Source organism: Echinops telfairi, unplaced genomic scaffold (assembly GCF_000313985.2).
Source record: "Echinops telfairi isolate 266 unplaced genomic scaffold, ASM31398v2 ScPeMD7_655;HRSCAF=1070, whole genome shotgun sequence".
Taxonomy (NCBI): Eukaryota; Metazoa; Chordata; class Mammalia; order Afrosoricida; family Tenrecidae; genus Echinops; species Echinops telfairi.
Genome location: NW_022104553.1, coordinates 27592757 through 27617348, shown reverse-complemented (window position 1 = coordinate 27617348; position 24592 = coordinate 27592757). Strand labels below are relative to the sequence as shown.

General features: G+C 45.6%; 1 protein-coding gene and 1 pseudogene across 5 annotated transcripts in view; one reads left to right on the top strand and one right to left on the bottom strand.

Annotated features, from left to right (window-relative positions):
- The first annotated feature begins 1556 nt into the window (after positions 1-1556).
- Positions 1557-24592, top strand: part of LOC101658699 (zinc finger protein 235) — a 23884-nt gene continuing 848 nt past the window's right edge. The window contains exons 1-6 of one of the 5 annotated variants that reach the window (XM_045292518.1): positions 1557-1590; positions 4090-4154; positions 7290-7419; positions 8352-8432; positions 12675-13817; positions 19682-19929. In XM_045292518.1, coding sequence (XP_045148453.1) covers positions 4140-4154; positions 7290-7419; positions 8352-8432; positions 12675-13817; positions 19682-19791 — 1479 coding nt within the window. In that variant the 5' untranslated portion in view covers positions 1557-1590; positions 4090-4139 and the 3' untranslated portion in view covers positions 19792-19929. Of the gene's footprint in view, positions 1591-4071; positions 4155-7289; positions 7420-8351; positions 8433-12674; positions 15381-15441; positions 15719-19681; positions 19930-24592 lie in introns of those variants that run through there. The other 4 variants (XM_045292517.1, XM_045292519.1, XM_045292515.1 and 1 more) reach the window with 4 other exon arrangements.
- LOC105979352 lies at positions 9898-10687 on the bottom strand (annotated as a pseudogene).

The following is a 24592-nucleotide window of genomic DNA, read 5'->3' as shown; positions in this document are numbered from 1 at the left end:
GACCTATGGGTTAATGTTGGACCTATGGGCTTGGGCAGCACTGAGTTGGGATGCTTTCTTAATGTATAGTTACCCTTTATATAAAACTCACTCTTATACATAAGAGTTTCTGTGGACTTGTTTCCCTAGTTTACCCAGACTAACACAAGACTCAAGGTCATACTTTGGCTTTCGTGTACTTGTTTTTATTTCCTTCCGCTTCAACTTGAATATGCATATGAGCAATTTATGAATACTGAATTAAAAGCTTCTGTGCCCCAAGGAATCATGGATCAGACACAGAATGCTCAACCAACCTTTTAAATAATCTCTGATAACCACACACATTCCCACCTTTATTTTGTATTCAAGGGTGAATTGTTATTCAGTCTCTTACTGGGGGAGAAGTCTTAGACATGGACTCTAATACTTTTATACTGATAGCTTATTAATCTACTAACAATTTGGTAGTTGTATTCTTTGGATTGAGAGCTATATTATCTTTATGACTTCTCCATCCAGCCTGTTCTAATGACGACTATCAGGCCCAGCTTTTACGTGGATTGGTTGATACACCTCAAGGAGTGTAGGCTGGCAACCTTCAACTGAGGTTTTTAATTCTTTAGCAAACTTGTAAAAATTTTGTTGCAGTTTTAAAAAGCCTTTAGGAGTTTTGATGTAATTCCAAGTGCGTGTAAGGAGTAATAGGACTATGGATCTCCAGTATCTGCAGGGAGGTGAATTTGAAAAGGCATTTCAGGAAAAGACTTTAAGTTCTCAGTAGGTTCGTTAGGGGCAGTTCAAAGTATTTGTATAGGGGACTTCAGTAGCACGCCTCAGAGCAGCAAAGAGATAGAGGATACAAAAGAGAGGTGACAGTCAAAGAGCAGACGGTCCTGGGACAGCTTGGGTAGTTGGAACAGAAACCTGACATTGCAAGTCCTTCTTTGGTATAGTTAATTTTGAAACATTAACTTTTCATTTAGTAAAGTCATTTTACACTGATCATGGCTTCTAGACAGTTCAAAAACCCTGTTTCTGCTTAACTTGAGAGTCTTCTGCTTTTTCCTAATTGGCTGCACAGAAAATTCAATGTCGTTAACTCAAAAGAATCAAACACGTCGTCGGATATTTTCCAGACTCTCCTTAGAAAATGCTGCGCAGATTAGGTACAAACAGAATTCTGGTGATTGTCCACCCAACAGGCCAGAGTTCCAGAAAGGAATTTACACCTTGCCCTTAGAAATGACATTTTCTATCTTTCAGGAAAGCTTTAGTTTGCTCAAAACCTGTTCAAACGCAACACAAATCCTGGTGGAGATTGCCAGGGACTTTGCACAGCGGTTTTTCTTACATCAAAGGGCGTTGAGCCTCAGCAGGCGAACTAGAGGGAATGGCTAGCCTGCAAGGGATCCTGGGAAGTGTAGTCCTGGAGTTGGTTGACGTAGGCGAGTTTCGGCTCAGGGATGCTGGGAAGTGTAGTTCAGGAGTGGGTCGACGTAGACGCGTTTCGGCTCAGGGATGCTGGGAAGTGTAGTCCGGGAGCTGTGAGTACCAGGAGCACTTGCGCTCCAGGAAGGCGAGGTCGGGGCTTTGATTGCTCCCCTGGAGGTGAGTCAGGCAGGTACCCCGCGGCCCCTCGGAGCCTTCTCGGCCGGCTGGTGGGGCCAGCGGTGACCTGGTCCTGGGTCTCGGGGAAGAGAAACCGCAGCCACCGCCAGAGAACCCGGTCGGGCGGCGGAGGCGGCAGTTTTCCCCTGCTGGTGGAAGTCTTTCGTTTGGGGGCGTGCTCGCGTCGTGCCTCGGGTTTGTGGGTGTCCCGCGCTCTCTGCTCCCCAACTCGCGTCCCCCGCCACCGCCCCCCTCTGCCTCCTCCTCCTGGTCACATAGTTACTGAACCCCCCCCTTGCCTCGCTCTCTACGTGGCGAGGATTCGTGCCTCCGGTCCGGTATTCTTTTGCCACTTAGATGAGATGATGCCTGGCAAGAGGCTAGTGTCCCTTGGCAGGTGGACTTTTAATCCCTTTATAATACCCAGGCGTCCCCAGCTTTGGAGGCTCCAATGACCCTGAGATAAGAAGCCTTGGTGGTGCCGTGGACTGGGCGTCGAGCTAACGGCGAGGTCCGTGGTTCAAACCCACCCGCCGCTCTTTGGGAGAAAGACGAGGCTGTGTGCTCCTGGAAAGGATGGCAGTCTTGGAAATCCTCTGTAGGCAGTGGGTTTGTGTTTTATTTTTATTTCCCCTGGTGAACGTGGGAGGAGAGGCTTTGTTGGGTTTCCATCAGCTGAACCCAAATATGCGAGTGGTTACAACTACTGGGGGCGGGGGAGGGGAAGGGTGGGAAGCCCTGACAATTGACCTGGCATGACGTCAGTGAATGCATTAGTGGGATGTCTTCTAGCCCCAGAATTCCACATGCCTCCCTGGGTTTTCCCACGTTGCTTGCCTTTGGGAGGGTGCCCGTCTGATCATCTTTCTCTTACTCCTTTTAGTGGAGAATAGTCGAGTTTTCCTTTGCTGACTGGTTTCCATCTTACACGGGTTTGGGCTTTCCCAGGTGTACAGGTGAGACAGCCGATCCGAGGTAGACCTTTTGGAGGGTCCGTCACTTAGCATTCAGAGCAATCGTGTCCGAATTCTGAGCGGCTTAAAAGATTCGCTTACTGGAAAGGCGACTGGCAAGGACGGTTTCAGGAAGCATAATGTGAGGTAGCATCAAGCCGGCTTGACACCGAGTGATCCAGGCGCAACAGAGGAACATGAAACGTTGCCTGGCCCTGTGCCATCTCTTTGACCATTAGTGGACTGGAGACCATCTATGCCGTCATGGTGCTTTGGGAATGTCTTCCAATCTAGGGGAACCTGGGTAGCACCGTGGGTTACCGGTGGGCAGCTAGCCACAAGCGAGATGGTTCAAACACACGAGAGGCTGTCAGCGACCCTGAAGATTTACGTAAAGAGCAGTTGTAACTCTGTCCTACAGGGTCACTGTGCGTTGGAATGGACTCGGTCCTTTATTTTGTTTTTCATTGTGGGGGTGTTTCCACACGAGGGGATGCTTCCAGCACTCTATTGGACAATATTCTGTTGGTCACTGAAGGGTTTTCAATTGGCTCGTCTTCAGAAGTAGATCACCGGCTCTTTCTTCCTAGTGTGGTTTCAGCCTGGACGCGCCAGTGAACTCGGTCCATCGTGGAGGGCCCTGCGGTGATCGGAAACACTGGTGGCAGAGCTTCCAGTGTGACAGCAACTCACAGACAACACACTGACATGTCTCGAATGACGCGTGATAGCATCTCCTTGGAAACGGAAGAGCGAAGAAGAACGGATGGATTCGGATGAATGGTGTTGACGGAGAATATGGAGTACACCACGGACTTCCAGGAGAACAAACAAATCTGTCTTGGAAGCAGTGCGGCTGGACTGCTCCTTAGGTGCAAGGACGGGGAGACTTTGACTCGTGGACCTTGGACATGTTTGCGGGAGGGACCGGTCCCTGGAGAAGGACATCATAAAGTAGAGAGTCAACAAAAAAGAGGAAGGCTTTCCACAAGATGGACTGACACGTGGCTGCAACAGTGGGCTCAGACATGGCAGCGATTGTAAGGAGGGCACAAGACTGGGTCGTGCTTTGCTCTGCTGTACAGAGAGAGGGTTGCTGTGAGACAGAACCCACGCGGTGACAACTGACAACCTTAGCAACAAAACACCGGAAGCTGGCAGGAAATAGGGAAGACAGGCATGATTATCCCTGCTTATAAGTGATTGAAGGGTGACCCAGAGAGTTTTAATACTCAAGGTTTACACTGCTAATAAGTGGAAAGTAATACAGAGAAATTAAAATCCAGGCATTTGGGCCCCAGGACATTATACTGTCCATTTGCCTCTTGTTTGCTCTGAAAGCTGGGTGCAGGGGAAGTATTCTGAGGGCTAAAGAAAGCACTTGGGTTAGGACTGTTGTCAGGGGCTAGAATCCAGCCCCTGCTCTTCTCCAAGCTGGGGGCAGTTGTGTGTGCCTAGGGAGAGGGGACTTCTTCCTGTTCCTATCAGGTGCCAAATGGATCAGCTGCCTCCTCAGCCTCACTCTCCCGCCCTCTTTCCCTTTCAGACTTCCGCTTTCCCAGAACGCTGGCTTTCCCCAGAAGGTAGGAGAGAAAGATGACGAAGTTCCGGGTAAGTTAGGTTTGCCTTTCTGCTCCTTAAAGCCACAGCTTTCAGATCCAAAACCAAAGATCAGGTGGAGCTTTCCCCAGCTTGAGAAGGCAAGTGGTGCCAAAGGCTTCCCAGGGATTGTTCAAAGCCGGGCTCTTGCTTTTGTTTGTGTGCAAATCACAAAAACAGTTGCCTTGGGGTTCATTCCGACTCACGTGACCCCAAGTGTGTCAGAGTGGAAATGTGCTAGTTTGCTTCGTTCATGGCTGCTTTTTCAAAAGTAGGTCATCAGGCCTCTCTTCCAGGGCGCCTTGAGGTGAACCAGCCCTTTCCACTTTCCGCTTAGCAACGGAGCACATTCAGCCACCTGCACCCAGGAACTCTCTTTGCAAATAACAGTGTCAGAATTCATAGAATCTTTTTCTAAATCAAAAAACAACTCCCACAGACATTACCCACATGTTTCCACATCAGTCACCTTCATCTTTCTACATCCCTTTTTCCCATTTACAGGTACACATTTGGAATCAAGATTTTTAAAGTTTATTTTGATATTCCCAGGACCACATCCTCTCATAGTTTACCCAGTTTTTTGTTTTTTTTTGTGGTAACTTCACCATTTTAAAGCACTTTACAATGACAGTGTTTCTGTCAGAAATTCCAATTCTGAGAATCTCACTTTTTGTGTGTGTGACCGTCTTAAAGTTCTAATGACTCAATTATTTTTTCATATCTGGTGCCACATAGTTTTTTGGAAAGAACGTCTAAAGTCTGGTTTGGACTTTGACACTGAACTCAGAGAAAATCCTTTTAGTTGTGTTCCCAGATGAAGCGTTCGATTCTTCCTCTAATTCTGAACTAAGCCAGGTGGGTGTGATTTTTAAGTATCTATTGTAACCATTCATGTGTTGCTGCATTTTCGCGGCATCTGTCCTTAGTTGGGAAGCACTTGTCAGGCCTGTGGTCCTTGGAGTAGCAGCTTGAGCATTTAGATGGCTTTCTCTGCAGAGACTCCCCAAAGTCCTCTCAGTTTTCAGCTGACCCGGAAGTTTATTGCTGAAGCCAGGGGGTTGAGGTATTCCACCCTTGTGAAAGGAGAGCCCCGGAAGAACAGAAAGTTCCCCGTTTTCCTTCTGGGTTTAGTTTGTGGTTATTGTTGTTGTTGAAACTTCACCATTTTAAAGAACTTTGCCATGGCAATGTTTCTGTCGGACATTCCAATGTTGAGAATCAAGTTGGGGAGCCGGGTGGCTGTTGTGCCCTAGTAAGGGGGGAATTGCAAAAGCATCGCCCTTCGCTGGCTCTGTCGCTGGCACATCTCTTCATTGTCTGATGCGCCAACGAGTCATTCAACACAGAGATGCACAGAGCTACAGCTTGAGCAAATGTAGACATGAACCGTCTTCAGATCAGAATGTTACAACTGCCACACACACAAAAGTGTGAGATGAGTAGGAAAGGGAGGGGAGTGGGGCGGTGGTGGTGGGGGGTGAATTATTGATTGGGGGCTCTTCTAGCCATAGTCTTTGTTAACTTCCACCAAGCACCCTTTTTTTCTGATGGGTCTGTGTCAGAGAAGGTGGGGGAAGATGCTGATGGGAGACTGTTGTGAGCGATTGTTAGTGAGATTCGTGTGTTGGCCATCCTGCTGGGTATAAAAGGAACCATCTCAGAAGCAGGAAGGGAGGAGCTCATTACCAGCAAAAGAGAAGAGCTGTGAGTGGAGCATGTCTCTTGGACCTCGAGATGCCTGTGTATTGAGCTTCCTTGATCCCAAAGGCAGCTTTGATACTAAAGGAGTGGCAGAAGAGCAGCAGCAGTGGGGCCAGGAGCCAGAGCATAAGATAGTGGTGGTCTTCCCAGCCCACAGAGCAAATAACGCTGAGTGCTCTGGGGCAGCCAGCTGCCCTGTGGAGTGGAGTGCCTCTGGGCACGTAACAAAGGGCGCTGGGTTTGCTGACCCACAGAGCTGGACTTCAGTGTACAACAAAATGACATACTGCCTGCTCCTGTGCCGTCCTCACAATTGTTCTCAAATTTGAGCCCAGTGTTGCAGCCACCATGTCAGTCTATCTTGTCCAGGGCCTTCCTCTTTTTCGCTGCCCCTCCACCAAGCATGATGCCTTCTCTAGGTCTCTCCTGACAACATGTCCAAAGTATATGAGACAAGGTCTCACCATCCTTGCCTCTAAGGAGCATTCTGGCTTTATTTCTTCCAAGATGCATTTATCCGTTCTTTTGGCATCCCATGGTACTTTCAGTCTTCTTTGGCAGCACCATGATCCAAATGCCTCTATTCTTCTCTGGTCTTCCTTAGTCAGTGTCCAGTTGTCACACACCATTGAGGTGGTTGAAAATACCATGGCTTGGGTCAGGTGCAAGAGCGGGAGGGGATAGCCACAATTCGATTCCTAACATTCCACCCTTGCTCTCACTCAGTCATTGTTTGGGAGTCCCAAAGACTCTAACTAGAAGGACCGTATGAAGAGGATCACTTGAGCCACAGTTCTTAACCTTGACACCATGAATACGCTTATAATTGAGACAGGGCCTTTTACTTGAGAACACAGAACCAGCTTGCCCTGGAAGGTGAATGAAGGCCTGTTGGCAAGCATTAATGAACTAGTGGGAATACCCGGTGAGAGAAGGAGACAGGCATCATCAGGTGCTGTCGGGATGAAGTCTGGCCCTGTCGGTCACATAGTAAACTGTGTGCGTGCCATGATCTAACAAGTACACTGTGAGGGACTTGGCTATACAACAGAAACCATGTTTATGGAACAAAGCCATCTTTTCATTTATTTCTTTAGTGGTGCTTTTGTTGCGATTGTGCCATGGGAGTTTCTTTGTGGTGCAGCAAGTTAAAGGCCCAGCTGCTGACTAACAGACTAGAGGCTCTAATCTATTTCAGAAGGAAGACCCAATGATCTACTTCCAAAAAACCAGCCATTGAAAACCCTATGGAGCCCAGGTCTAGCCTGACACCATGGGTGGTCGTACATTCTAATCCACTCCAAGGCACCTGGTTTTGTTGGTGGAAGGGAAAGGGTGCTACTAAAATCTCCTGTGTCCCATAACCCCTCTCCACCTTCTCAGTGCTGTCCTTCCGGGGGACTCTGGTTGTGAGATTGAGGTTGGGTGTGTTTGGTGCTGCAGGAAGTGGTGACGTTCAAGGACGTGGCTGTGGTCTTCACCGAGGAGGAGCTGGGGCTGCTGGACTCCTCCCAGAAGACGCTGTACCGAGACGTGATGCTGGAGAACTTCCGGAACCTGGTCTCTTTGGGTGGTGAGGACAGGCGCCCTCTGGAACTGACCATCAGCCCCTGGAATCGGGTTTCTCAGCCATGGCACTGTTGACGTTGCCAAAAAACCAAACCCACTGTCATTGAGGTGACGCCAGTTCATAGCGAGTGACCCTCTCAGGGAAGGGTAGAACTGCCCTGGTGGGTTTTCTGAGACTGTAACTCTTTACAGGAGTAGAAAGCTCTACTTTTCTCCCCAGGAGAAGCTGTTGGATTTGAACTTGCAGATCCCAGCTCAGTGCATAACCACTACATCACCAGGGCTCCAATTAACTCACTATTACAGGAAATTGTCCTGTGCTCTATAGGGTATTATCAGCATCCCTGACTTCTACTCCCTATTTCAAGGCTATACTCTAACCCCGTTAGATAAGGCACTTCTGGTCTTTGCTCCAAGGCAAAAGTTTATCAAGTGAGCAGGCTGGCTGCCCCTGGTTCCCTGTTTCATATCTTCTTCAACAATGGGGGAATCATGACCCACTGACAGGTCATGCAACTTATTCAAGGTGTTGTATCAGCATTTTTGCCCCAGAAGAGAGTAGCAGTCTCCGAGTTTCACAGACTAAATGGGAGACATGAATAACCTTCACGGCTTAAATGATACACAAGGACAAGTCCAACAGTAGCCGTTAGCAGAGTCACGGAAGATTGGAAGGGGTGCGATGAAAGCAAAAGCAAAAACAACAAAAAGAAACAGGATGTTTAAGGCTTTCATTTCGGTAACTTACGTGTGTGTGTGTACTGACTCATGATACTCAATGAATTTCTTACAGTGGGTCACACACACACACACACACACACACACACGGAGTTTGAAAACCATTTGGGCAGAGGGAGGGACGTCTTCGATGCTGGGTTTTCCAGTGATCTTTACCGTTCTGTTTTTGCTTCAGTAGATCTCCTCGTCTCTCCACAGGATATCAGTTCTTCAAGCCGGATATGATCTCACAGTTGGAGAGAGAGGAGACGCTCCAGACCCAGGACGGCTGGTGTTCAGGTGAGAACTGGGTGGCTGCGAGTCCTTGGAGGGAACAGCCCAGGCTTCTGCCTTCATTCTGGAGAGTGACTCCTCCACAGGAGCCCCGGAGGGAGCCCGAGTCACATCATGGCACTCATCTGCTTCAGACCCTCCACTTTGGCTTCCCATGTCACCCAGGTACAGTCCTGGCAGGGCCAATCATGTTGGCATTCTTGCCTCGTGTGTAGTCCGTTGTCAAGTCAATTCTGACTCATGGGGAGCCCACAGGGTTACAGAGCAGGACCGTTCCACAGAGCTGCCTTGGGCTGTCAGTCTCCACAGAAGCAGGTCATTAGACCTTTTCTTCCCCAGTGCTGCAGAGTGGATTTGAACTACCAGCCTTGAGGTTAGCTGTTGAGTGCAAACCATTTACCCTCACCTCACTTGATCATTCAACATTAAAAAAAAAAAATTCCACTTTCAGGGAGGGTAGAGGGAGAGTGGGTAGGAAAGAGGGGACCGGTTACAAGGAACTGTATGTGACCTCCTCCCTGGGGGACGGACAACAGAAAAGTGGGTGAAGGGAGACGTTGGACAGGGCAAGATAGGACAAAATAACAGTTTATAAACTATCAAGGGCTCATGAGGGAGGGGGGAGCGAGGAGGGAGGGGAAAAATGAGGACCTAATGCCGGGGGTTTAAGTGGAAAGAAAATTTTTTGAGAATGATGAGGGCAATGAATGTACAAATGCGCTTTACACAATTGATGTGTGTATGGATTGTGATAAGAGTTGTATGAGCCCCTAATAAAACGATTAAAAAATAAAAATAAATATATTTCATTATCAACAAAAAAAACACCCAAAACCAAACCAAAAAAAAATTCCACTGTATTTTGGGTAAAAAGACACAAAACCCACCCCGGGCCCATCGTTTCTAGACTTACTGGTCGGTCACATCGGTTATATTCTTCACCTTGTATCGATGGAAAAATAAAACCTCGCTGAGTCATTGCTGACTGACAGTGACCCCCTGTGGGATTCCAAGATGGTAACTGTTTATGGGAGTAGAAAGCTCAGTGTTTCTCCTTCAGAGCCGCTGGTGGTTTCAAACTGCCAACCTCGCAGATCTCAGTCCAACGCACAACCACGACCCCACCAGGGCTCTTTTGTATTTCTCTCTGTTCTACTTGTTTTACTTCCATTTACTTAAACTCCCTGCCCAGCCCCCTCCAACTTTTTCATCTGTGCTCTACAATAGCTGTTGCTCCTTTGGTCTTAAAAGAAATTAAAAAAAAAACAAACAATTTTTGGGCTAAACAGACTGCCACTTAGTTTAAAGGTGACTTCCGGGGAGAGGTTCCCTTTAAGGTTTAAACCGTCTCCGGGACTCCTCTAGCCTCCATAGACCCAGTAAATCCGGACTTAAGAATTTGAAGTTCCAATCTACATTTTTTTTTTTAACCACAATAAGACCTGTAACTTGTCAACATTAAGTCTGAATTTTAAACAGATTTTTGAACTGGTGGCTCATAGCCATCAGCTCGTTCCACGTTTGCACCTGCCTCATCTCCAGTAGTTTCTCCAGGACGTCCACCTTCCCCATGAAGCTCCATGAGTCTTCCCAATTCAAACTTGGGCTCTTTCAGCATCTTTACCTTTCTGACAAACACATCATGGAGAGGATAATAGACTGGCAAGCCTTTTCTGTATCTTTCCCAATGCTGCCTGGAATCAATTTATTGACCACTTCTTGCAAGTCATTTGTCTGCACCTCTTGGGTCATGATTTCCCTCGTTTTCTTTTGGATTTGGCAGGCCTGCAGGTGCTGAGCATAAGAGGTCTCCCGAATCTGATTATTGTGTTTTTCAGTAAAACCAACACAGAACAGATGAAGTAGTCTGTAGTCTCGACATTAACATTGGTAGTCTTGACATCAACACGCGCTTCCATCAAGATCTGCCGTTTTTTGACCATGGAGCACACCTTGTCCCGCGAGTTCATCAGGCAGTGTTTGCCCTGAACATCATCAGTAATAAGCTTAAATTTTCTAAAGGCAACCTCATCATTTTGCAGATCAGCCAGGCTCACTTCAAAAACTCGACCCTTGAGGCCATCAGATGCAGTGTTGGTTCCTTGAGTCCTGGTGACTAGTGTTTTCCCATTATTTCTTGTATTGAACGTAGCTGGTACTTTCACACCATACCAATCTGTCTTAGCAAATGGAGCAACCACTTTCTTCTTAGCTCCTTTTTTGCCACCATTTGTAAGGCGCTTGTTCTTGCCAACCGCCATGGTGTCGTGCAGAGAGCCCCAAAACACCCAATCTACATTTAAAAAAATCAGGATTCATCTGTTGTGTTCCAGATCAGAATGGTCAGTGGTAGCTGGGCACCATCTAGTTCTTCTGGTCTCAAGGTGGAGGAGGCAGTGGTTCATGGAAATAATGAGCCCTGTGATCTAGTTCCTTCTCTGATTCTTGGGTTTCTTTTGTTGAAGACAAATAAAGACCAATGACTGTATCTTAAATGGCCATTCACACACGTTTAAGATCCTAGAGACTACATACCACACTGGGAGGGAGAACATAGGCATTAAGAGCTATGTCATGCCTATTGATGATTGTCCCATGAGATCACAGCCCTAAGCCCTCAACCCAAGAGAACTGATCCCATGCATGAGGTGATTGGTTATGTCTGATTATTGTCAACATCTGTACTACTTACTCCTTGTTGTTAGTGTTGCAAAACTGTATACCCCCTAGTGTTTGCCCATTCATCCTTTTCCTTATTGCATTACTCTGGGTGGACTAGAGAAACAAAATGTATAGACGCTCATATGTGTACAAGGAAGAGTTTTATGTACAAGAGTAATTGAATATTGAGAGAACATCCCAGCCCAGTCCAGATCAAGTCCATAAGACTGCTATTAGCTCATATGTCCAATACCAATCTATAAATTCTTTGTCAGACTCATGCCGAATGTCGGATGATCACAGGCCAGTGGGTGAAAAGTCTTGTTGATCCTGTGGCGGTGTAAACATCTCAGCACTGGCAGGGGTGTCCACGTGGCTTCTCCAGCTCCGAGGCTCTGGCTGCATTAGCCTGTCTCCAGGTGGCTTGTCAACAGAGAGTCTCTCAGGGAGTCAATGTGTGTCCCACCTCCAGCAAGCTATTTATCTCCTTAGCGCCTCCAAATGAGGTCGAGCTGCGACCTGATGGCTGGGTAAACTCCACCTCTTCACTTGTAAGTCTCAAGTTGACAACAGATTATGTAACTACCACACCTATGTACAGCTCCTTCACATCAATTCTCTCCGTCCCGCTGAGCCAACTTCTCCCACCTGCGGCGTCACTTTTCCCATCCCTAACAACAAAAAGTAACTGAAACCTGGGGAATAATACACCCTCTCCCCAACCCCTCCCACCCCAGGTAACCACTTATGAACATTGGTGTCTATATTTTTATCTACACAGGTCATTTGATGGTAGTGAGAACATGCAATATTTTCCATTCCTACCAGCAATGGCGAAGGATTCCAGTTTCCCACATCCTAACACTTGTTATTTGTGTGTGTTTGTGTGTGTGTTAAATCGTGTGTGTATGTTAATTCTTATGTATTGGTTGCCCGCCTGAATGTCCTCTCCGGTAATCTTGGCAATCTGTTCCCAGTAACTTAGAGCTGTGTGGGATCACATGCCATGTAATCAATAATAATGGCACTAGTGGGGACAGTCATGGCTGCCTGCTGAAGAAGAATGTCACCTGGGAGTTGAAGTGTCTTCAATGACTTCTCAAAGATGCCGTGTCTAAGTCTGAAACCTACAGCAGGAGCTAGCAGGGGTCAGCAGGGGTCCTCAGGCTCCTCGGGGCTTATCTTCCTTAACCCAGCCATTAAGTGATAGAGCACTTCAAGGATCAAGAGACCCTTTCATCGGCTCAGTGACAAAGGCAAAACTATCCAAGCCCATGGCTTCCATTTTTATTTACATGCCAATAACCAGGCCCCATGGGGAACATCATCATGTGTCTTTGTTTTCAAAGTGTTCCCCGAGACTTGGCCTAAGCCATTGCAAGAACATCTTTCCTGAGGCTGGGGACCCAGAGACCACCTCTTTGGTTCTAGAGGGTGAGACAACCAGAGAAACCCAACACGAATGGTCAAGACAAGCGGGAGATGCCCTTCATGAATGAAAAATGAAGAGGTGTAGGTGTAAAATTCTGAAATATCCCAACAAAGCATCCGCTTGTCCTCAATACTGTATTCTCTTTGTCCTTTCAGGAGGCAGAAATCAAAAGGAGCTGGAGACTCCTGAAGCAGCAATAAGATGCCTTTCCCTGGGAGAGCTTTCATGCTGGCAAATCAGGGGACATGTGAACAAATTAACTCGCAGTCAAGACTTCGTGATGAGTAGTCAAGGAAAGAGGGCTCGCTTCCCCAAGCCAAGGGATCCCCCCTGCCAAGGCGAGGAAGGTGTTGCTGAAGATGACAACTGTCTAACGGATCATAGAGGGGATGAATCCAATGTTATCAAAACTCAAGAATTTCCAGCTGGGAGAACTCAGAATTCCTGGAACAAAATATACCTGAGTGAGACCCAGAATTTCCAAGGACATTGTATGCAAACTCAAATGAAAACCAGATTATGTGTATTTCCTCCCTGTGTGGACCTTTTCAGCTGCATGTCACACCATCACAACAATGTCATGTGCAAAAAGGACAAGACTTATTACAACACTACCTATGGGAAAGACATCACCTTAACGATATCATCGCTCAACCAGCATAGTGGAATTCTCCCAGGACAGAGAAGGTTCCAGTGTACAGAATGTGACAGTGCCTTCAGTGATCGCTCCAGCCTTGAACTCCATCAGCAGCAGGTCCACTTGGGAAAGAAGCCCCCTACATGTAGTGCACGAGGAAAGGGCGTCCGTCATGGCTCAGGTATTCCAGACCAACGAAGTGCCCGCATGGGGAAAAAACGCTATTGGTGTCAGGAATGTGGCAAGGGTTTTAGTCAGAGCTCCAACCTGCAAACTCATCAGAGAGTCCACACCGGGGAGAAACCCTACACGTGCCACGAATGTGGTAAGAGCTTCAATCAGAGCTCCCATCTTTACGCGCATTTGCCTATTCACACGGGAGAGAAGCCCTACCGGTGTGACAGCTGTGGGAAGGGCTTCAGCCGTAGCACAGATCTTAACATTCACTGCAGAGTCCACACTGGCGAGAAGCCTTACAAATGTGACGTGTGCGGGAAGGGCTTCACCCAGAGATCACATCTTCAAGCCCACCAGAGGATTCACACCGGAGAGAAGCCATACACATGTGGGGATTGTGGCAAACGCTTCAGCTGTAGCTCAAACCTTCACACCCATCAGAGAGTCCACACGGAAGAGAAACCATACAAATGTGACGAGTGCGGTAAGTGCTTTAGTCTGAGCTTTAATCTCCACAGTCACCAGCGGGTCCACACGGGAGAGAAGCCCTATAAATGTGAAGAGTGCGGTAAGGGGTTCAGTTCAGCCTCCAGTTTTCAGAGCCATCAGAGGGTCCACACAGGCGAGAAGCCTTTTCGATGTAATGTGTGCGGGAAGGGCTTCAGTCAGAGTTCATATTTTCAAGCCCACCAGAGAGTCCACACTGGAGAAAAACCATACAAATGTGAGGTGTGTGGGAAGCGATTCAACTGGAGCCTGAACCTCCACAATCATCAGAGAGTCCACACAGGGGAGAAGCCCTATAAATGTGAGGAATGCGGTAAGGGTTTCAGTCAGGCCTCAAATCTTCAAGCTCATCAGAGCGTCCACACTGGGGAAAAACCATTCAAGTGTGAAGCGTGCCAGAAGCGATTCAGCCAAGCCTCCCATCTTCAAGCCCATCAGAGAGTCCACACAGGAGAGAAGCCCTATACATGCGAGACCTGTGGTAAGGCCTTCAGCCAGAGGTCAAATCTTCAAGTCCATCAGATCATTCACACTGGAGAGAAACCATTTAAGTGCGAGGCGTGTGGGAAGGAATTCAGTTGGAGTGCTGGGCTCAGTGCTCATCAGAGGGTCCACACGGGGGAGAAACCATATACATGTCAGCAGTGTGGTAAGGGCTTCAGTCAGGCCTCCCATTTTCACACACATCAGAGGGTCCACACTGGAGAGAAGCCGTACATCTGTGATGTCTGTTGCAAGGGTTTTAGTCAGAGATCACATCTCGTGTACCACCAGAGAGTCCACGGAGGAGGTCATCTGTAGAGATTGGAGGTGTGATGGGGCCTGCAGTTAAAGTTCACATCTTCATTTCCACTGAAGAGTCCATGCTCACTGTGCGAAGTGATCCCTTGAGAACTTGGACGCCTCATCAAAGGATCTTAAGAGAGATCGGTATCTTTTAAGGACTCTGTTGGAAAGGAATCCTTTCTAGCATCAGATTCCACAGAGAAGAGAAAACCTTATTTGTTTAATAAACATGGTCAGTATTTGTAGCTCCTGTTTAGGGAAGAAAATTTTCATCATCTTAATCGCCACCACATAGAATATACAGTACCTGGATAGCCAGCAATGGTTGAATAACATGGAGGAAAGACCCCATAATTCAGACAAACGTGGAAAGTTTTCATCCGTTTCCTACCCCAAATTTGTATTAAAATATACTCAGAAAGAATTCTGCAAGTATTCTTAACATTACTTTCAAGAAACCAACATTAACCAAGCTGCCAAAGTCATGTGATATTGTTATCCACAGTAATACAAATTTGAAAGGCTTTGAATGGCTTCATTCATCCAGTTTCCGTTCCGTGTCCAGTATCATCAATTGCGTATGGTATAACTTTTAATATCATTAGTTTGTATTTTGTAGACTTTTTTTTTTAACTGATGAGCCCCTGCAGTTTACACAACTGAATTGTCCAGCTCCCACTAAGGTAGGGTTTTCTTGTATCTCTGAATTACTTAGCAACAAAATAGTTTCTTAGTAAACTTGAGTTGATAATAATTGCTTACTTCTCATTATTTCTGCTCAGGCTTAGCTCTCTGCTGTCATCCTTTTCCACTAGGACTTCCTAAGCGAAGAGACACTGGCAAATTACAAGGACATCCAGTACATCACCTGTTCCATCCCATTCCCGTCCCTGCAATACAAGGGAAGAGAAGCCTGTTGCGTTTTGACTAAAACTTCATTGCCATGTACGCAACATTCTGTGATGACTGTCTTCCCTCAGTAGCAGTGGATGGACAGCATGAGCTTTTTGAGATTAGTTGGTCAATATGTCTGCAAGCACCATCTGACGTGGTAATTCTAGCACTAGAAGTTTTGCATAGATTTATAGCAGAATCAAGAAAGATTCTATGCCAAGATGTTTATCCTAAAGTTTAAAATAAATATATATATATTCATCAGCAGAAGATTAAGTTTTGATATACAATATAGTCATTAAAGTGATAGAGACTCTTGAAGGGAAAGGAAAGTACATATTCATGAGAAAACAAGGTTAGAGCCTTCCTAGTACAATATAAAAAAATTACCTCAAGATGTGGTTGATAAAAGCGGGACTTCCAAAAGACTGGAGAAATTTAATTTTTTTTTTCATGAAATTTTTTGGAACCTTCTCATGGCTAGAGGTAATGTGTAGGCTAGTCATTAATATAAGGTTCGCCAAAAAGTATTTCTACAAAATCATAGAGACCCTTATTAAACAAAAATATCCACATATGGAGCTGTTGTTTCTCAACATCCCCTCCATCTAGATCTATATACTCCTGAAGGTGATGTTTCCATCTCTCTCACTCTTCTCCAAAGAATTCTGCCATCTTAAACTCACACTGCATCAAGATGGTAGGTTTGACTTCTCTTCCAGTGCAGTACCTGAATGGCTCCTATGGAGGTCACCTGTGATGCTTGTGTTCACAAGGAGATGTCTGGGTATCAGGCTCTGAATGAATAAGCAGATTTTGCTTCTAAATTGCCTGGGGGAAGCCTAAAGAATCCAGTCCTTTGGCCTGAACTGGAGCTCTTTGGCTGGGGAGGGAGCAGTGAGCAAAGATTGAAGGCTGATCTGCTTGTGAGTTTCTTGGAAGCAGTGCGTTAGAAAGCACTGTGTATTCTGGGGGAGTGAGAAGGTTAACACATTGTGATATACTTTTATGCCTTCAACAATAAAATACACAAGGAAACTGGAAATAATGGCTCATTTAAAGAACAAGACAGAGATTGTCTTCACAGAAGCCTGGATAATGAACAGGTTAACCAATAAAAACCCCAACCTACTGCCATCTAGTTGATTCCAACTCAGTAACCCAGGTTTCCCAGGCTATAAATCCTTATGGGAACAGATAAATTCATCTTTCTCCTGTGGAGTGGCTGATGGGTGCTTACATGGCAGTGCAACTAGGGCTCCTTAGTGGACAGGTTAGAAGATTTTAAAACACTATAAAAGAACTAGACCCAACAAATGTATAGAATACCCAACAATAGCATAATTTACATTCTTCTCCCGTGCGCATGAATCATTTTACAAAATACACCATAAGCTAGTCTCAAAACAAGTCATAATGCATTTTAAAAGACTGAAATCATGTAAGGTATCATCTCTAACCACAGTGGAATGAAATGGGGAAAAAAGAGAAACAAAAGTAATTATGTGGAACATAATCCAATATTAACCATTGGCTCAAGGAATCAAGAGATCAGAAGACATGTAGGGTCAAATGAAAATGAAAGCACAATATTCCAAATTTGATAGGATGCAGTAAAGACATCACTATGAGTGAAATTTAACATGCTAAATACATTTTAAAATATCTCAAATCAATAGCCTAATTTTCTTTATAGCTTGAGGAATTAGAACATGAAGCACAAACTAAACTCAGAGCTGCCAAAGGAAGAAAATGAAAATTCAGACCAGGAATTAAGCAGAAAATAGAAAATTAATGGATGTAATCAATGGAAAGAAAACGTTTGAAAGATTAAGATTTAAACTGAAATCAGAAGTGGAAGTAGTGAGGACTTGACAACCAATCCTACAGCAATAACTCACCGCCATCAAGTCAAACAGACTCATAGTGAGCCCTTGCAGTTTGCAAGACTGTAACTGTTTATGGGAGTAAGAAATCCAGTCTTTCTCCCAAGGAGCTGCTGGTGGTTCCAAACTGCCAGCCATGTGGGCTTCAGCCCAACTCGTAGCCACTACACCACCAAGGCTCCTAATACAGAATTAAAAAATCTCAAAATTAATGAACAATTGAATGCTAACATCGTGTATGACATATCAATGATTAAATGCACACTGGAAACACATAAACCCAGTTCAGAAAAGGAAATCTCAGAAGTAGAAAATATCAGATGAGACTCCGGAACTTCCTCTTAAATAGAGAGACGCTAAAGCAAAAGGAAGAAATGGTGAAAAGATGACCAGAATATATGCAAAGGATGCCCCAGGAAAGCAAAAAGCCTCTCAACTCGACCAGTAAGCAATGCCGTGATAAATGGAGAAAAGATTGACATTGTCAAGGCTTTCGTTTTACTTAGATCAACAACACCATTCTTGGCATCATGGTGTGGGAGGAAGACATTTTTTTCTTCAATTTCATACCTTGGAACTTCAGCACACTTGGGTTTTTTCAAAGTCAGTGTTTGCCTGGGTCCTATCCATTGTTCTTGCCTCGCCACCAACTTAATATTGTTTTTCAAAAGGAATTTAGAGCACTTGGGGCATAATAAACATCCACCCCTCGCCACCACCCCAATCTGTAGAACTCCTTCTCTACCACTAAGTAATTGTTCATCTAGGTTAGAAATCATTGGGTTTTCCTTTGTTATCAAACAGCAATATTTTAATAAGGGGGTGGGAAGTGAATGGCTTTCTTTAAACCCACTGCCATTGAATCTATGCCCACTCATAACGACCCTATAGGACAGGGTAGAATTGCCTCTGTGAGATTCCAAGACACTACTTCTTTACAGAGTAGAAAACTCCATCTTACTCCCTTGGAGTGGCTGGTGGTTTCAAACTGCTGACCTTGAGGGTTGCAGATAAATGTGTGTGTTAGGGTTCTCTAGAGAAACAAAACCAGAATGCTAATAATTATATAGATAGATAGGTAACATAAGAAATAAATGGTTAATTAAATTATAAAGCAGTACAAAGGGCTCAGTGCAACTCACTCCTGTGAGACAATTGTGAAACACTGCAAGTCCTTCAAGTCTTGAAGGCTGCTGGGTAGTCCTCTGTAGAGCAGTTCAGGCTATCGGGGACAGGCAGCAAACAGCAAGGCAGGTCACCAACAGTCAGTCAGATGACAGGGTCTGACAGTCCCCAGCTCAAGAGATGTAAATTTCAATAGTGTGGCGAAGCAGGTCTTGAAGGAACCTCAAGTTACAGCGACACAGTCTACGGGTTAGGTGTCCCACAGGTAGTGTAGCTTGAAAATTGAGGCACAGAACAAGCAAGGCAGCCGCACACTGGTCCGATGGTCAAAGAGCAAGAGACAAGAGAGGTGAGGCTAGCCAAGCTATTTTTCTCTCCTCCCTTCGATTAATCCCACGTGTTTATTGGCCAGGCTGGCACAATAAACTATCTCAATGTGTAACCACTGCATCACAAGGGTTCATCATGGCTTTATTTAGAAAGGTAGAAATGAACATACTAAAAACAGTTTCAATCTAGGTCTGTAGACACACTCTTCACTTATGCTCCCAATTCAATTTTTTCTAAGGTTCATCACCACACTCTCAAAAGTAGCAAACCGTGTAGTAGAAAACAAGACAAATGCAGCACTGTGGGAGGTGAGGATGGGGTGAGTTAAGGGAGGAAGAGTGGCTGACTCCATCACATCACATATTGTCAGATGCAAAATAGAATGTCTGCAGAACACAGCCACCACCAGTCCATCCCTGTGGGGATGTGTGTTTCTGTCATGCTGAATGGTTTTCGTCCAGTGTTTCAAATACCAGCAGGGTCATCCATGGTGGATAGGTTTCAGTAGAGCTTCTAGACCAGTGGTTCTCCACCTTCCTAATGCCGTGACCCTTGAATACAGTTCCTCCTGTTGTGGTAACCCCCCTTCCCCAACCCTAAAATTATTTTCGTTGCTACTTTATCACTGTCATTTTGCTACTGTTATGAATCGGGCGACCCCTGTGAAAGGGTCATTCGACCCACACGCAGGGGTCACGACCCACAGGTTGAGAACCGCTGTTCTAGATGAAGGCAGACTAGGAAGAAAGGGATGAGGAGGGTTTCATTCTTCCCGTTGAAAATAACACACAACGTTGCTGCTCCTCCCTCGCTTCCTCAGCATTCCCCTGGGCAACTGGATCACTGCAGAATCTTGCTGTCTCTTTGAAAAGATGTTTCCTCAAGAATCTGGAGCCATCTCCTTTAAAATGTAATCATCAAGCAGTATGATCCCACCTACCTCTCAAGTTCCTGGAAAGGGATTAGCATCAATTCAGACTTCCTGCCATAAAGACGCTAGAAGGTGAGCAATTGTATCTTGATGGCCTGAAGGTATTGGGTGGTAGCCACTCAGATCTATAAAAGGTCAGGTTTCTTTTTGTGTCCCAGGGTCTTTAGTCGATCACCTGTCCTGCAGCACAGGCTGGTTAAAGTCTTAGTCCTCAAACTTCATTCTCTCCTATCTTTCTGGGTTGGGCGTAGATTTTATTTTTCATTCTATTTCTCCAATACAGAATATCTATTCAGAGGTTTTTAAAAAAACAACACACACACACACAAAACACAACTAGAATCAGTTGTGTGGGAAGAAGACGGGCTTTCTACTCCTGTAAAGTTAGGATCTTGGAAACCAACAGGAGCAGTTCTACCTTGCTCTATGGGTCCGCTATGAGCTGGCATCAACCCGATGGCAGGGCTTTGTTTTAACAATCAGTCAGAGACCACCTGAAGCTGATCCACCACCCTTCCCTGTATCAACCACCACCTGATGTTTGCTAGAATGTGTAACAGAATTAAAGACATCTGAAGTTGCCAGCCATTATATACTGTGTTTTGTCCAAGCCTTAAACTCATATCCCCATAAAAATTACTACCTGATAGCCAATGTCACACATTTTCCATCCTCTCTTAACTCTAGTAGAGTGTGTGCATGTTGATCTGTTGGGGCCTTGATAGCAGTGTTAACCACCCGTGTTCATAGCACATTGGCAGACTCATGTACCTCAAAGTTAGGAAGCCTGGTGGTGGTGTGGGAAAGGCGCGGCTTCCTACTCCCATAAAGAGTTAGAGTCTTGAAAACACACAGGGACAGTTCTCTCCTGCCCTTTAGGGGAGCAATGAGTCGGGATTGATTTGATAGCAGTGAATTTGGGTTTGAGTTTTGTTACTTCAAAGTCAGATATAGCCACTGTGAACCATGATTCGTATTCATGCATTTCACATTTTCTTCCATTTACTTCTCTCAACTTTGGGGACATTTGAAAATGCACAGGTACAATTTCCATAGGGAGAACTCAAGAATAAATTTGTCATCTTGATACTTCCCCTTCTCAAGCCCAGACCACAGCTCAGATACCGTTCCTTTCTTTTATTCTTGGTATGATGTAAGATCAATTTGACTTCATTACCATGTCTGTATGATTCTTTAGATCATAGATTCCCAAACTTATTTAGCCTGTCATCCCTTTTGTTGGAGCCCTGGTGGCTAGGAGTTACATGTTGGGCTGCAATCCTCAAGACTGGCAGTTGGAAACCACCAGCTGCACTGCAGGAGAAATATGAGGCTTCCTACTTCCACAAATAGTTACTATCTCGGACACATACAGGCACAGCCCTACTGTCCTATAGGGTCATTATGAGCCAGCATCAACTAGATGGCACTTGGTTTTTCTGTCCCGTTTCCAGAAAAAAAAAATTATTCCGTTTCCCTTGGCAATGAAAAGAAAATTGTAGTAAGTTCATAATCCGGGGTAAAGTATAGGTATCTGCTTGGGCAGTGCCCTTGGGTCATTCCAGGAGCCCCCGGGAGTAGTGGTTACATGTTGGGCTGCTAACTCTAATAAGGTTAGCAGTTTGAAACCGTCAGCCACTCCAAGAGAGAAAGACCAGGCTTTCAACTCCCATAAAGAGTCACAGTCTCAGAAACCCACAGGGAACAGGTCCACCCTGTCCTGTAAGGTCACTGTGAATTGGCATCCACGAGATGGCAGTGCGTTTGGTGTGGTTTTTGGTTGGATCATTCAAATGCCCCAAAGTGGGCAATACTGCCTCGGATGCCCAGAGCAGCAGAGATGTTAATAATAATGAAACCCAGGCCCAGATTGTCAGGTTCTGGGTCACTGCCTGTATTAGTCTAGGTACTTTGGAGAAACGAATCCACAGCAACTCATGGATAAGAGAGTTTTATGTAAACAAAATGTGCATCACGAAAACATCCCAACCCAATGCTGCCCAAGCCCACAAGTCCAACATTTAACCCATTTACCCAACACCAGTCCACAAAGTCCTCCACCTCACAAAACAGAGGCCATGATGCCGACTGCAGGAGGAAAGCTGAATCAGTGAACGGATAAGCATCTCAGCACTAGCAGGGGTCTCCACACGGCTGCTCCAGCACCCAGGGCTGCATCGGGATAGGTCCATGTGGCTTCTCCTTGGGGATGTCTTGTAGGAAGTCAATCTCGCAAGCTGAAGCAGGGAACTGCTAAGGCAGCTACACCCTGGTGCGACCATCACAAAGCAAGAGACCTGAGAACTAGAAAGGTGAGGCTCACTACCCATTTATCCCCATGCCTTTCAATTAGCCCCACACGTGATTATCGGCCAGGTTGGCACAATTAACTAACTCACTGCCCAAAGTGGGACCATACTCAAGGACAGAGGCACAGGAACAAAGGAGACAGGGTGTGGACATGGTGACCCTACAGTTTCACCAATTCCCTTTGTGGCAAAACACTTAACCATGGAATGCCTTAAAAGTGCTGTCTTGTGGAATGAGTTTAGCTTTAGGAGATGTCTCTTTATTTGTGCCACCTGAAATGCAGGTATTTTATTTGGAAGCGTAGCAGCCAATTGACTCATTCCAAGTGAAGGGAAGAAAGAGATTTTATTGAGAAGGTGTGCCAGGGCGGAGACCACAGCAGTGCACAACAAACTGTCTTTGTGGCGCCCTGTTTGAAATCAAAATAGAGAATAGATACCTTTGGCTCTGGAATGGACAACTTTAGGGAGTCACCTACAGATGTTTTCCATTAACTCGGGTGTCAGTAACCAGGGGCAACAACTGTTGACCAGGAGCAAACAAATAGACTAGTGAGGCCTGTTAAATCTTAGACCAGTGTAAGGATATCTTCGTTGACTAACTAGATAGCGGGGTCTACCTTTTCATCACCAATGGCAGGTACATAAGAGAAGACTCTCTGTATGACCTGGCTCTTTTACGTGACATCTGCGTTCAATCTGTTTGCTTTTGAGCAAGGTCGCAAACTCCAAATGTTTAGAACATCCTAAGTAGTTGAAGGGCCTCTGCCATTTTAATACCGGAGGATTTATGCCACAAAAGACTATTTATTGTTTAGGGTGCAACACCCCTCCCCCCAAAACAAACAAAAACACTACCACCAAGTGAATTCTGACTCATCAGAATTCCTGGGAACCATCATCCCTAGGAACACAAAAGAGATGCTCCAGATCTCAAATATAATTTAAAGAATACATTTACTGAGTCTTAAACGGGATAAAGACAAGACAAAGACACATCATCTGGTTGAGGGAAATAATCAGTATGAGGACCTAAAGGCACCCAAGGGTGTACAGAGAATCGGCAGCTTCAACAGGACAGTGAGAGGGCAAAGGGAACTGTCACAGTTGCAGGCGGGACTATAGGAGCAGGAATGGGAACATGCTTGGGACCCATACACTCTGCTACCCAAAACTCAGTGCCATCCAGTCAACAGTGACTCATAGCGACCGCCCTGTGGGTTTCTGAGACCCTAACTGTTGACCGGAGTAGAAAGCTCAGTCTTTCTCCCCAAAGAGCTGCTGACAGATTCAAACTGCTGACCCTATGGATCACAGCCCAACCCAAAACCACTACACCGCCAGGGGCTTCATAAAATCAGTCATAGTATCTTATACAGAAGAACTTACAAGATTGGCTCAGGGCCTTCTGACCAAGGTAGCCATGGCCATGTGAACCTACCACCCCATTTCCATAAAGGCCACACCCCTGGCAAGGCCGCATGGGTTAGGGCACTGGCTAGGGAAGTGTTAGCAGTCCATTCTCTGTCTGAGGGCAAGGCCATTCGTCCTTCAGGTAAAATGGTCAGACACTGGAGGTTGAATATCTGCATGAAGACCAAGTGGGTTTGGGGCCTTCTTTGCAACCATAGCCATCCTTTAGACCTAGTACTCAGAATGTAAACTCTAATATATTATTACTTAGTCACTCTATGTCAGCTGATCTCAATCACACTAATGTCAATACTCGTATTTCCTTCTTTCCTCCTTAATGCCTTATTCTAACTGGCTTAAAAGGAGCCATCTGTTTTTCTTCCTCAACCACAGGCTCCCTCTTGCATGCAGATTGACTGATGGAGTCAGTCCTACCTGCTTTAATGTCTCTGTGCTTTATTTTTGGCAGGGAAGTAGAGAGAGGAGGAAAATCAAGGCCATTAGCTTGATTCCAAAGCCTTCATTTAAATTCTGAAACAATGTCAACAATAATTACCCACCCTCTACTTTTTCACCTTCCTATTTTATATTCAAAATCAAGGCCCCAGTCCCATCTTTCAACTAAAATGGACTCGTTTAAGGAAGCGCAAGGCCATGCTTGGTAAAGTAGAGGGACAGCAAATAGAGGGAGGCCCTCAATGAGATGGAGGGACACGGTGGTTGCAAAAACGGGCTCAGGCCTAGAAACCGTTTTAGAAGTGTTCACGAGTTCTCTGAGGAAAATAATACAGAAAAATACTGTGTCTTAAGATTGAGTCCGGTGGTGTTCTCCTGGTCAATTAGGCTAAAAGTTAGTTGAAGCATACCCTGTTCCCCGAAAATAAGACAGTGTCTGATATTGAGTTTTGCTCCCAAAGATGCGCTAGGTCTTATTTTCAGGGGATATCTTATTTTTCCACGAAGAAGAATACGGTACACATTTATTGTTTTATTAATAGAGACCTTGCACTTCCTGTCTGCTCCAGCTGTGCTGCGGCCAACAGTGAGCTGTGCAGCGGCACCTGCCGCTACGGTCCAG